Source organism: Musca domestica, unplaced genomic scaffold, assembly GCF_030504385.1.
Source record: "Musca domestica strain aabys unplaced genomic scaffold, Musca_domestica.polishedcontigs.V.1.1 7, whole genome shotgun sequence".
Taxonomy (NCBI): domain Eukaryota; kingdom Metazoa; phylum Arthropoda; class Insecta; order Diptera; family Muscidae; genus Musca; species Musca domestica.
The window spans coordinates 4,815,894-4,831,121 of NW_026712383.1; the positions used below are offsets into that span (position 1 = coordinate 4,815,894).

The window sequence follows — 15,228 nt, forward strand, 5'->3', positions numbered from 1 at the left end:
GTGTGTGAAATTTGAAGAGAGTCGGATGCTTATTTTGCCTTTGAGCGTTTTGTATTTCAAAACATTGAACCCTACGTGGGGGAGGTAGCAGAACAAATGGTGCGATCTATACCATCTCTATAACAGATCTTTTGTTGATGCAAATATACATCTCAATATTTGCATCAACAAACCAAGTCTGAATGAAATTCGGTGTTTATTTCGCTTTTTATGAGCTTCATGGATATTCAAAATTTTGAGAGTTTGTGAGGGAGGTACCAGAAGGAGCGGACCGTTATTGTCCATTTTCACACCTAACTCAGCACTGACGAAAATATTAGGATTTGCAAAATTTGGGGCAAAATCGGATTATCGTTTCACTTTCTGTGCAAAAAATATATTTTATGAAAATTTCGACCTTTTCCACTGAAAGAAAAACCTTCATACCATAAATGAAATCCTACGTTCCGTCAATGAAATTTGTTATTGATTTTAAACCAACGTAGAGGTTCATTGAATAAATGAAACAAGTTTCATTGAGTTTCATTAATGTGAAATTAACGAAAATGTTCATTAATATAATGAAAATTCTTCCTTGATTCAGTGAAATGAAAATGGTGGAGGGTATTAAAAGCACGGTCCGGCCAAACTTTGTTTTTTTACTTCTTAATACCTACACCACACTGTGGTAGAGGGTAATTTGTCGTTGTGCATTTGTTTGTAACAGGTAGAAATACGCGAGATAGACCCTACTTTTTTGGATGATCTTTATAAAATCACATTTTGAGTCGGCTTATGCATGTCAGCAAGTCTGACCGTCTGCCCATGTATTTTTATGAACAAAATGCAGATCGCCTTTATTGTCCAATTGATGTGAAATTTTCCATGTATCATTTGTTTGGTCTAAAAACAAACTCCATAATGTAACGTTTCATCCATTTCATGAAACTGCTTCATTAAATTGGATCACAAATTTAAATATAACAGTTATCACAATTTTCCCACCAATTGTAAATACTTTGATTTCATATTTGTTTGTATAAGACAGCGCTATTCGGTATAGTTTTTATATTCACATTTTTTACTGAATTTTGTAAAAATAAGTAGTTTCGTAACATTAATGAAATCCGTTTGATATATTTAATGAAACCGAAAATCATTGAATTTTGAAGCAACGTAAGTTTTCATTTCATGAACAAAATATTTATTATATTAATGTAGCTTTTCATTGCAGCAATGAAAAAATCAATGAAACCGGTTCGTTGATACAACGAAGCATTTTTCTTTCAGTGTGGAGTGGACCGATATTGCCCATCTTCGAACTCGATCAAAGTTTGACAAAAATATTACGATGTACCGACTTTAGTTCAAATCGGATACTCCTTTCGAGAGTTATCGTGCTTACCAGCCAGCCAGCCAGACAGACGGACGGACATCGGTAGATCGGCTCCAAATGTTCTGAAACGGATTTGGCCCAAAGAGACCTAGGGTTTAAAGCCGTTGTTTTGACTAGGCCCATTTTGACCGAATCAAATGATATATACCCTCTGTAGCCATATGGCTGAGGGTATAAAGACGTGGTCGAATATTTCGGAAAAGGGTTGCCATATTCGATTTAGCAAATGAGTCTACCTCTATTGCTAAATGTCATAAAAAATGTAAATTTTGTATATTTGTTCGAATGCCATTCTTTGATTGTATATATCCAATTAAATAATGAAGCGATCGCATATATTTCCTATTAGCATATGGAATATATTCTCAGTCTGTTCTGTGGAGGAAAAAGCCTAAAATAAGTCTCCAATGGAACAATTTTAATTTTAATCCACAGCCAACTTCATACTGTTTTTTATGACAGCTATAACACAGTGTGGCAACTTTCTGTGATTCAACTTTGGTATTATAAAGCAATTTATCAATTTACAAAAGATTGCTAACATCATTTTTGCGGAAAGTAAAATGCTTAATGTATTGCTTAATATTTTAATAACTTTTATGATGTAATACCGCATAAGGCAAGATTCATCGCAATTTATATATTTCTTCTCTCCTCAAAACTATTTCAATTTGTTTTCTCTCTTTGTCCCAGCCCTCTTTCTCTCTCTCTCTCTCTCTCTCTCTGTACTACCTCTATGACCAATTCCCTTGTAAATTACTTTAATACATCCCTAAATTATATATCGCAGACCCAAAACGAAATAGAATAAAATCTTAATGACTTCCTCATGGCTGGCTCTCTTTTTGTTCAAGTCATTTATTTCCAATAGATGTTATTTGTCTACATATATAGATGTATGTATGTACGTGTGTAGGCTTCGAACAAAAGATAAGTGTTAATATAATTTTTATGGCCTTCAAATATGTATGAGTTATTGGGCTAATTACAATAACTGAATTAGGCCATTATATAATATTTATTTAGCTATTTGTTAAAATACATACATGCGAATGCAAACAATAAATAATATTGGTATTCAATAGCATGTGTATTTGTTTAGTACTTCAGTGTTGAATAACAAAGAAAAAAACTGTTTTTCATTTATTGATATTTTTTTTAATTTGAAAATAAAAAATAATTAATCCACTGGAGGCCAATTATGTGCCTTGGACAAGGTCAAGTATTACAATGACATTTTACTAAACGTAACCGGTTTTAGTATTAACCTAATATGGGGTGCACATTACAGAACATGTTTGTCAGACTTCTCTTATACTCACCTTGTTTATAGAGGGTGATATGAAAAAACTTCAGCAAAGTTAAACGCCATAATTTTTACATTTTTTTTAATTTTATTGAATTTATTATTATTTATCGAATTATGGCCTTCATACGGTCAATGAAACCGTTACACGCTGCCCGAATGTTGCTCTGCCGTATTTTGGCCCATTCCCGGCGAAGCGCTTTCTTGAGGTGATCGACAATTTGGTATTTTTCAGTGCCAACCTTGCTTTCCAAAATACTCTAGACACAATAGTCAAAGGGATTTGTATCCGTAGATTTTTGTGGCCATTGTGCACTGGAAATGAAGCGAGGAACCTCATTTTGTAAACATTCTTGGTTGGCACGTGCTGAGTGCGATTGTGCTGAGTCCAAGGTCTGCGGCCAAAGTATTTACGTGCCCTCCAGAATACTTTCGCGATAATATTCGGGATTTATTCTGATGTCGCGGTTGATTAATACGAGCGGAGAGCGACTATAGGCTATTATGGCGGCCCACACCATCACCATGGCCGGCGCTTGAGTTCTGGTGGCCAACCGAAGGTGCACATTTTCAGTTGACCTATTTGGCAAGAAACACGATAATTTTGTTTGTTTATAAGCTGCTGGACCACGAATGTTTTCGTGGCTCGGCAGTTCACCACTTTCGGCCAAGCGAAGCAACTCTTTTGCGCTTTGGAGTCTATTTTCTTTCTGTTGCGGTGTAAGTTCTAGCACTTTTTGAAATTTCGATGGCTTTACCCCGAGCTCATTTTTCAATATTTGCCGAAAGGAATATTGCGATATGTTCAGTTCACAAGCCATTTTTTAGCCACTGCGACGCAGGTTTCGATCAAGTCACTTCTTTACTTTTCGGACCATTTCTGCTGATGTTGCTGTTTTCTTCCGTCCACTTTCTTGACATCGGGCTACGCTACCAGTATCACCGTAACGAGCGATATTACGAGACATATTCAATCTCCCTCTTTGATTGCCAATTCGATTCTGGATACTGCTCGGAGGATCAATGTTTTTAATAATGAGAATAGAATCCAATCTCCCTCTTCGATTGTCAACTCTATTCTCTATTCGGCTCGACTGGAACAATGTTTAATGAGAAAGGAAAAAAGCTGTTGATTCAATTCTAATTTTATTTGGTTAAATATTTTTTTTTTTTAAAAGAGCTAAACTCAATATCAATCTTAGGGTATCTTATTCTTAGAACAACCCCCTCTTATCTTCTGTCTGCTGAGTGCATTATCACTTGGGCATTGCCTTTATTATCAGTGCACCCTAGCTGTTCACATAAACTATGCTGCACTTATTTAAAACACAAGTGATTCGAAAAAAAACTGTCGGCTATTTTAGAATGGTGTAGGTGCCACATTTATGCTTGCACACACCTTAGACTAATTTGTTTAAATTCTAGAATCTTTCGAGAGACTCGTCTTCGTTTCAGACGCCAACAATTGTTTTTTCCTTGGACACATTCTTGTTCTCCCAAAAAATTAATTTCTCATAAATTTTTTCGCTGTTTGTCATAATATTGATGAGGTGGATGGATGATGACGCTGACAGTAATGCAGTTTGGAAAACTTTCTTTCTTTCTTTCGTACTTTACTGTTGATATTGAAAGTAATATTGAATAAGTTTATTTTTCTTCCATTAACTTTGAATAGTATTTTTCTGAAGCATCAATACAAGCGGAACGGGCGTTACATGATATCCCAGCACATACATACAGACACATTTACGTTGAATAAGAACACTTTCTATGAAAAGTTCATATAACATTTTGCATTCTTCTGGCACCACTTACTCGAAAATATTCAAGGATTATGGAAACACACAATTTCAAGGACAAATAATAGAGAGAAAACGAGAAAAAATATATATGTGGCGAACTTACAACAGATATACGGTTATTTTGCCTTTTGAACTTTAGCCAAAAATAAATTCCATAAAATCTGGCAAGAAGATGAAGGGGTGATGAAATGGAAGGTTATCCTAATTGAATTTGATATGTTACAAGATCCACCAATGCTGGGGGAAATAAGTAATTAAGAATGGGATATTAATTAATTATTGATATATAAATTATTTAGTTTGAAAACCAGAGCGACATTGCAATTCGATTGCATACAAATGTGTGAAGTTAATTACATGCTACTTATTCAATCACAGTTGAGTTATCTTATCCTACATCCGGCTTGGAATCGAAATACAAACGGAATGCATCACTGGTTTTTTGTAATAAACGATCCAGAATTACAAGTAGTTTCACAAAGCCGCTGTTTACATTTTGCCGCCGACCAACAACCAAATGTACCTAAAAGCATATGTAGTTCATAGTGGGTTCTAGCTGCGGTGGCAGAACATTGAATATTTAAGACCACGTTCGCAGCAGGTTAGGCCCATCTAAAACTGAGCTCATACTTTTTACAAGGAAGCGGGAAATCCCAGATTTTGTCACTACCTATGCTGGATGGACTTAGGTTAAGACTACCAACGGAAGCTAAGTACTTAGAAAAGGAATATCGAGGAGCGAACGAAGAGGTGCTTAAACACACTCTATTCTTGCAGAAACTCCATAGGCCAGGGCTGGCGACTTACACCATATATAATCAAATGGATATATGAATCAATAGTTCGACGAATTTTAACTTATGGAGGGCTATCTCAGGGCAGAGGGGCAATCTCTAGGTAAGACTACCTTCAACAAAAGCAATGATAAAGTCCCAAGAGCAGCATAATTACTTATTACGGGTGCGTTTAAGAGTACGCCCCAATTTGCACTCGACATCCTACTCAACTTAAAGCCTTTAAGTCTCTTTGTAGAGGAATATGCTGCTAGATGTGCCCTGTGGCTCAATGAAATAGGCCAATGTCGGTGTAAGTACTTTGGGCACTCTGCCATTCTTAATTATGTGGAGAACATGGGAGGTCAAGCTATAACCAGTGATTACATATCACCTAGACAAAGTTTCGAATCACTGGACATCCATATATGAAAAAGGGACACCTGGACTCCGAAAACACCACCTTTTAACGGTATAGCCGTCTATACCGATGGTTCATAAATGGAAAGTGAAACGGGGCTGGGGTCTTTTGTGAATGCTTGAATATCTAGAGATCCTTTAAATTAAACAACGACTACAGCGTTTTTCAGGCAGAAATCTTTGCTACCAGGAAACTGTTGGAAAAAAGAATGATGAGTTTAATAGACCGGTGACTATATATGTCGATAGTCTGGCGGCCTTGAAGGCTCTTAATTCTTTTACAATCAAATCTATGGTTGTTCTGGAATGCAGAAATGCTCTAGAGAAGTTTAATTCGCTGGTAAAACGTTGTTGGGTCCCTGGCCGTGTTTACATATCTGGCAATGAATCAGTAGATGAATTAGCCAGACGCGGATCTGAGTCTAGAGATCGACAGCTCAGTGAAGCATCAATTATGCCACTTCTTCCAAGTATTGCATAAGCACTACCTTGGGGAATTCTCTCAGAATTGGCTGACTGGAAGGAGATGTATTGGCGAAATGTGACCTAAAGCTTATGGTGGGTCTAATTACGGGACATTGTAACATAAGGGCCATGACTTCAAAGGGGGGGGGGGGGGGTGGGGGTCGATGACACCGAATACTGCAGGCTCTGTCAGGACGAGGATGAAACCGAGACGGTAGAACACTTACTCTGCTACTGTCCAACTCTCTTTCGAGTCAGACAGAAGCTACTGGGTAAGCAAATTCTGCACGACTTGTCCTCCTCTGAATGTGGACCCAGCAGCAATGCTTCAGTTAGCCAGAATACTGAAATGGCTAAAGATAACACACTAATTACGTCGTAGCTATACTCATAATTTTCTTATCCTATCTTCAGATTCAATATTAGTTTGATTAAAATATTACGATGTGTCAAGTTTGGACTAAATCTGTGTCACGCTCCTTTAGGCCTGTCGGTCAGATGGACATTATCGGATCTTCTAAAATTATTCTGATGTGAATCTCATCCAAGAAGGAACATGGTTGAAATTCGTTTTTGCAATGAAGCACAATTTAGTGGCATAAAGTAATCTACATGTAATGTAATGCTGGAGTGCTCTAACGATAGCCACTTCTGATTTTCGAGCCAAATGTAAAGAAATCACACTATTCCGCTTGAATATAATTTCTTTTCTGGAAAATTCTCACCAAAATGCTGTTGTACGCTTGTAAACAATATAATAAGATGTCAATGTCAATAATTTTAACAGCTGTCGGACGAGTGGCTTAGAAATGACAGCAGTCTGAAGTTGGTTGCAGTTATTTCATCTGACCCAGCATAACCTTTGTAGGCCAAACGGTTGCGATAAACAAACTAATATCAGCTCGTTTATTTTTTTATATGTTGCAATGAAACGAGCCATTTGGCCAATAGGTATCACAACTAGCGGAAAACAAGAAAAGTGTACTCCATATCATCAAGTAGATCTATCTATATTATTATGTAAAATATTGAGAGAAACACCATTTTATATTGATTTTAGAGACTTATATGACAATAAAAAATAAAAAAACAAATATACTTTTAATTATTTAATCGCATAAATAATTACTAAAGGCTAGATTACACATGATGTTAGAGTCATATGTAAAGTTAATTTTTCATTAATTAAGTATAGGATTTTTATAGCATAATTTTAGGCACTTTACATATGACTCTTATATCACGTCTAAACGGGCCTTAAATGATTCATTCCGCCATATGTAAAAACAATCCAACTTGCTTTTCGACAAAAATAAAGAAAACGTGTGTTTGTGTATTTTTTGAGTTTGAATTTTTAAAAATTTTAATTGGCATGTTGTTAATATTTTTCTGCATTGTTTTTGTTTATTGTTGTTATTATACATTATGGTTATTGTGTTAATGCTTTAATGTATTTAATCGTATATACAAAAAAAAATACAAAATTTTATGTAACAAAATCATATTGTAAAAAATGTGAAATGTGAGAAAATTATAGGTGTCAGATTATTTGTCCCATAGGGTTCAAAGAAATTCCCTTCAAAACCATTGACCTTTTTTCCTATGTGGAAAATTTGAAATCCCCAAACGTATCTTCTCCCCATCCCATGAAACAATATTTAGATTTTAGTTTAAACACCAAATCTAGCACTAGAAACTGAGCTTTAAATAAAAACAGTGTAAAGAACAGAAAACACAGCTATATAGTCTAGTCAACACTAGTTTTAAAAAAAATTCCGCAAATGAAAATGTCTTCTTTTTGTTTGTGTAAACAAATGTATATGGTTTATGGTGTATGTCCCAAAATTTAGCTGCTTTTTGGCTTTTGTATAGAAAAAAAAACCATTCAAATAACACCAAAAAATCCCCAAAGAAAATGATTCCCAAAATGTACCCCCAAAAATATGCAATACATTTCAAATACCAAAATGAAACGCTTTCAAGTAGACTACTTACCTACCACCACCTACAACAACAGCAACAAATGCAGCTACAACATAACATTTTCAACTCTCTGTTACCTCTCTCCCACCACCCCAAAAAAATAAACCTACGCCTATTGCTATCTCTCTGTTATACCACCACTACCACCACAATTGCAAAAAAAAAAAAAACAAACAAATAAAAAAATTGAAAACTAATCAAACTCAAATTCCAATACCAAACCATTACTACTCAAAAATCTTTTTGGCCGTGGCGTGGTAAATATATGTAGTGGAACCTATACTTATATCAGTAGTGTTCTTAATTTGTGTTTTCTTAATTTTTCTAGTCTTTGCAAAACAAAAGCCAGCGAAAGAAAGACGAATTTTGCTACCAACTTATTTTTCTATATTTAAAAAAAAAAAACATTTAAATAAAATATATTTATTTGATATTGATGTAAATGTTTGGCTGTGTTCTTTAATCCCCCCTGCCTCCTCAGTCCAGCAATACTTAACTGTTTTCCTCCCCCCTTAAGCTTCTCTTTTCTTGCCCAAGCCTTTTTAGCAAGCTCCTTACGCCCCCTTAGCATTAGTCTCTCTAGAGGACTCTCTCTCTCCAATCTTAGTCTGTGTCCTTATCTACTCTCTGAGATCTTTTTTATTTTCCCACCCTTTCCCCTCTCTAAGTAGTTCTATTTGTTTCTCTCTTACTCTCTATCTGTGTATCCTGTTTCTCCATAACTGATTAATTATATAACACAAAAATTATTTATATTAAAAAAAGAAATTATTTTGAAAAAAAATATAACTAAAATAAATTATTAACAAAAAATATTTTTTTATTTGCCATAACAAAAACTATTGAATATAAAAATTAATGAAAACAAAAAATCAAACGAAATTTGTTTTATTCGATTTTTAATCGATGAAAAATTCTTTTTTCTTTTTTTCTTCTTCTATTTTTTAATGTATGATTTTTATAAATGTATCGAAATCTCAAAAAAAACCAACCAAAAACCAAACTATGTGGATTTTCCATTTTCTTAACTTAAATTTTCAAATTTTTTTCCAATTCCAAACTCAAAATCCAATTTAAAATTCAATCAAAAACGAATGCCTCTCTTTCTCTGTGTGTGATAAAATCTCAATTCAATTACTTGTTTGCCTCACTGTGCAACCAAACAAACATTTGTTTTCATTTTTCGAAAACATATTTTCTTAATCCCCACCCCACCTATTTGAAATTTAAACTCAAAAAAAATTGCAAAATGCAAAAAAATAAACGTTAAATGCCTCTCAAAACACTGAAACTAAAATTCAAAAAAAAAAATCCAAAATCAAACATCCTTGTTCTCAAAACACAACCATGAAAATGACAAAGATGATGTTCCAGGCAAGGTGGACGAAAAGGCGACCCAACTGCATGCCATTGCCTCCCTCAAAGTGCTGCTGGATGCAACCAAACCACAACGGGGTGGTGCCACAACATCGGCTGCCAATCATGTGAAAATCAATTTGAAGGAAACAACTCTGGCGGATCGTCCAAATGGCAATATTGATACAACCTTGGATTCGGTGAGTACAGGAATTTTCAATTTTATTTTTAATTCAAATTAAAATAGTTAATAGTTTTAAATTTAAAATATATAGCATAATTTTAGGAGTTAAATAAACAACAAAATGGGATCACGATCTTAGAAGTAAAGAAATTAATAAATTGTGCTCCCATTTTTCATTTAGTTTTGGCCTTTACTTTTTAAATTAACTAGGGAATTGATTTAAACTAAAAACATTATTTCAAACAAAATCATTAAAATCTCTTCAAATCGTCACACAATATCAACTGCATTTTGTTTTTACCAAAAAAATTCGTATTTTTATATTTTTCATTTTTTTTTTTCCTTTTTTTAGTTTAATCATATAATCCTAGATTTTAATTAATTTTATTAAATTTAAAAAAAATGAGAAAATGAAATTAATTTTAAGTGCAGGAACCGGAAGTTGTTTACAGGAAGCTTTAATTGAAGTTAATTTATAATGTTATGAGAAAAGACAGGAGATCTAGATGACGTCATATATTGAAGGCGTATTTCGTCTTTATATGTTGTTTATGCGAGCTTATGTATTTTTTTATTTTGATGTCATAGAAGAGCTTGAGGTTGTATACAATTTTGAAATATATTAGGGGATTCTCTACAGTACAAAGTCTTAAGGTTTTTAATATTATTACCGTTTTATAGAAGAGCTGCAGGTCATTTATACCTTAAAAAATCTAGGTTTTACAATGTATTGTAATTATAATGCATAATTTGTTTTTGTAGGCTGTAGTTGCGATTTCGAATTTCAAATACGAAATTTGAATTTTAAGACAATTCCATTGAAAATTTGGCTAAAATCATCAAATTACCGAATATCGGGAGGTATCCTTAAATGGGAGATATCGACTATTCTCTTCCTTGTGTGGATTGTCCTCTTTATTCTGTAGGGATGTGTTGGAATTTTTAAATATTGGTTGCTAACAGATGTCGCAACAACAGTTCTCATACCCCTGAAGCGATACAGACGATATCTGCTGATTCTATTTTTATCGATGATAAGCGGTGGGAATTTTTTCGTCTATATTTTCTCTAGGTCTCTAGGTTTTCTATAAAGAGACCCAACCCTGGGTCCAACCCTGGGTCTCTCCTGGGTTAGAGTGGTTTCCAATGACCATTAAAGTATGTATGTTGTTTGAATTTTAATAACTCGTTTGGAATTTCGTTTTAAATCATAGTATAATTCCGCTCCATAGCTTTAACGGGTTAAAAAAAAACCCTTAATAGCGTCCTGGACCATCGAGTTAGAAACTCGGTGGGAAATGGAATCTTCAGCATTTCTTCAGAAGTTTCCTTTTTGTTGTCCAGAAAGTTTGTAATCCTTTTGAGGGGACAATATTTTTAAACCTTCAGAGATATGGCTAGAGAGGGTATACAGGGTGAGATAAAAAACGCCTTAATTTTTACAATTTTTTTTTTTAAATTTCATTGAATGAATGAAAAAAAAGTGGGAAATATCAAAAAATTTTAGAATAAGTTTAGATTTGTTCGAATTGGTCACCTTTGGAACGAATTATGGCCTTCAAAGGGCCAATGAAACCGTCACACGCTGGCCGAACGTTGCTCTGCGGTATTTTGGCCCATTCCCGGCGAAACGCTTGCTTGAGGTGATCGGCACTTTGGTATTTTTGAAGTGTCAACATTGCTTTCCAAAACACTCCAGACACACTAGTCCAACGGATTGGTATCCGGAGATTTTGGTGGCCATTGTGCGCTGGAAATGAAGCGAGGAACCTCATTTTGCAACCATTCTTGGGTGGTGCGTGCTGAGTGCGATGGTGCTGAGTCTAGTTAGAATGTCCAAGGTCTGCGGCCAAAATGTTTGTGTGCCCAAGGCTTTTATACACCCTCCAGAAGATTTTCGCTATAATATTCGGCATTTATTCTGATGCCACGGTATATTAATACGAGCGAAGAGTGACCATCGTCTGTTACCATGCCCACACCATCACCATGGCCGGCGCTTGAATTATGGTGGCGACCCGAAGGTGCACATTTTCAGCTGACCTCTTTGGCAAGTAAACACGATCATTTTGTTTGTTTACAAACTGCTGGACAACGGAGAAACCCAAATTCGTCAGTTCACCACTTTCGATCAAGCGAAGCAACTCTTTAGCTCTTTTGAGTCTTTTTGGAATTTCAATGGCTTTACCCCGACGTCTTTTCTCAATATTTGGAATATTGCGATATGTTCAGCTCACGAACCATTTTTGACCACTGCGACGCGGGTTTCGATCCAGTCGCTTCTTTTCTTTTCGAAGCATTTCTGCTGATGTTGCTATTTTTTTTCGTCCACTTCCTTGACGTCGGGCTACGCTACCAGCGATGGAGGAATCACACTATCACGCTTGAATTCCATCGCGAATAACTTGTAAACCATATAATGAGCTGTCACTGGAATGATTTTAACAGCTGTCGGATGAGTGGCTTAGAAATGACAGCAGTCTGAAAGATTTTTTTATCGTCATTCTTGAAAAGCTTTAGTTTTTATATCAGCATAAAATTCTGTATCGATTTTGGTAAGCCCGTCTGTCTATGGAAAACACTAACTTCCTATAGAAATAAAGAAGATTGATGCTATTTTGCTAAGAAGACGTTTAAGAAGGCATCATTTCAAAAGCATAAAAGTAAGGTGTTACAAGGAAAGCATCACTGAATTTTTACCTTATTACTGCGGTACACTCCAAAGTCATAAATGTTTCCACAAAGGCGTTTTTATACCCTCCACCACACATAGTATGGAGGGTATATTAAGTTCGTCAATCCGTTTGTAAGTCATCGAAATAATAATTTTAGACCTAACAAAGAATTTTTTTCTTGATCAACGTAAAATTCTAAGACGATTTAGCCTCGTCCGACCGTCAGAACCATGATAATATACAATATTATTTAAAAACTTCAATATTAAGGTGAGAATACAAAAAAGGCTTTATTAACTAGCTGAAGTCACCAGCTGGCTTCTTTGTAAAAGAAGAAAGAAGTTTTAGATTGACTGAGTTCAATTTCGGGCTTACGCTCTTTTGTTATTTTACGAAGAAGCCAGCCAATGAATCAAGCCAGTCGAAAAAGGACCACGTCTTCGTATAGGCCCCATATAACGATACCTGATCCTAATCCTAATGGGATTCGCGGCATTATTCACCGGAATTTTTTTTTCAAATTTCGCATTTGAAGTTCGTAATTTTTACTACAGTGTATGACGTATAGCCCTTTCAGCGGCATTATTCGACAGAATTTTTTGGACATTTTTCAACTTCCTTAAAAATGGTGGAGGGTGTTAAAAGTTGGATCCGACCGAACTTAGCTGCTGTTTTATTTATTTTTTTTTTTTTTGGATAAAACACAACGTTTTAACCTGCATTGTTACTTTGGATGGCGTAGTTTTGTTTGGGCAAATCAGCTGATTGCTTGCAAGTTTTTACAGAAAATCCGTTTCTCGTAAAAGAGAATAAAAATACCTCTTTCTCTCTCAGAAAGAAGTTGCTTTGACAATTTCTACCGGAAATATTAATATTTTGTTAATTTAAAATACGATTACAATTTTCCATTTTTTTCTATTCAGAGTTTGATTGGCATCCTTTCAGTGTATTTGTATTCCAATAAATAGTCAGCCCATTAAAAAAAACGCAAATCCTTATGCAACTACTTGTATCCATCATGGTTTGTGGTAATCCTAGAAAAAATCAATTTCTCGTAGTTTTTCTATTTCTATGCAAACATATAAAGGAAATATTTTTAATTGTTTCACTACATAAACTAATTCCTAAATCATACCCAAAATTGATTGAAGTCTGTATTAAGTTTGCAAGATAAAATCGTCGAAGTTTTGTTCATTAACCAATGTAAGAAAATTAATATTAAATGAAATCTTCAATTTGTTCTTGATTTATCAGTCCTCGCTGCAATGTTTATTACTTTCCTCATTCACGTTTTCGGACACAATGTGACCCAATTATTTTCTCCCCCTCAATTTTATTATTGTTTATTTCTTCCTTCACCTTGATGAAGAGAAATAAATTATTATTTCATATCCTTCGATGGGCATTAAAACAAATGATTTTAATATTTCTGTTGCCTTTTATGGAAAATGTCCAATATTTAATTTTCGAGCGATTGCAGCGTTGCCATCTTGGATTTTCTTTCCAAATTAAAAAAAATTCTCATACATTTATTAAAATTTTAAAAAATGATTTAAGGAATTTCGATAGTAAAAAAGCTCTAGGTTTGCAATGTTCCAGATAAACCTAAACATTTATTTTTCAAAACAGAGAATGAGGGTCTTTAGGGTAACTTCTTGAAACAGATTGGAAGTGAAGAAGTTTTCCTCTCAATTTTTGTCCACGAATATTGAATAACTTTTTTCTCCTACTTATAGAAGATAAAAAGCGAAAATATAAGATTTTCCAATTAATATTCGCTTTAATATTCATTTTGTACGAGTGTCTTTTCTATTCAAATATTGTGTAAAAACTCTCCGATATGGCATCTCTGAATATATGAGAGAAAAATAATAACACAACAAATGAAATGGAAATTCAGATTCAACATTCATTCGCAGCACTCTATAATAGATAGAGGGTATTGCGAATAAAAGGACATTCAAGGATAAAATTTTAAATTAAAAAAAAAATATATTAAAACAAAAGCTGAACACAATTTCACGCACTGCAAAACAAATAGATCGTGACACCTTTTGGCATATGTTTAATATGTCATCTAGATTTATGGCATTTACATTGGTGGGCATTGCTGTTTAATTGACATTAAAAATAGTTTCTCTCTCTCTCTTTCCCGCTCGATGTGTGTGGTGAAATTTTAGCCTCTAATCATTTACGCCATAAATAATAAATTCTAACTCAAATATGTATTTTGTAATATTTGCACACAGACACATGCAATGCAATATGTACGTGTGTGTGCATGCATTAGAAAGATATTTAGATAAACCAAAATTGGTGTCCCACCATATCTCATTCTGGTTACGATGGCCACCCAGCAACCAACAAACCATCCAACCAACCATCAGGATCATTGCAATTGCACGTGTATTTGTGATTTTTTGTTATCGAAACCACTGCAGCATGTAAATTCAATTACGTTAATTGCTATTTGCATTTCGGTCGCCTATTGCCATCGAAATTATTTTGCCACAGTCGCATCGAAGGAAAAAATTGTTTTTGTGTTTTTATTGATTATTCGCATAATTAAGAAGAGTTCGATTGCAAAATTGAAAAGTTCCAGGCTGGCTGTTTCAAATACCAATGCAAATAATATTCAAATTGACACGACGTCGCCAAAAAACAAATAGTCATTGGAATTTGAAATCAAAGGAATGAAAATTAATGAGGCTACAAAAAATATGTGATTTAATGGGACAAAATGAAAAAATGAAGGATAGAATAATCGTGAAAGTTAAGTTAAATACCTAAAGCTTTTCTATATCATAAAGAAGACCTAAAGCTCTTCTATAGCATAAAGAAGACCTAAAGTTCTTCTATGGTATATAGAAGACTAAAAGCTTTCCTATA

General features: G+C 34.4%; 1 protein-coding gene across 11 annotated transcripts in view; it reads left to right on the forward strand.

The window, feature by feature from the left end:
- The window catches only part of LOC101887707 (sodium/potassium/calcium exchanger Nckx30C), a 315,709-nt gene that overhangs the window by 234,665 nt on the left and 65,816 nt on the right, over nt 1–15,228 (forward strand). For 8 of the 11 annotated variants that reach the window (XM_020039502.2, XM_020039501.2, XM_020039504.2 and 5 more), the window contains one exon: nt 9,487–9,680. In XM_020039502.2, coding sequence (XP_019895061.1) covers nt 9,487–9,680 — 194 coding nt within the window. The remainder of the gene's footprint in view (nt 1–9,486; nt 9,681–15,228) is intronic. The other 3 variants (XM_005191182.4, XM_020039506.2, XM_059129967.1) reach the window with 1 other exon arrangement.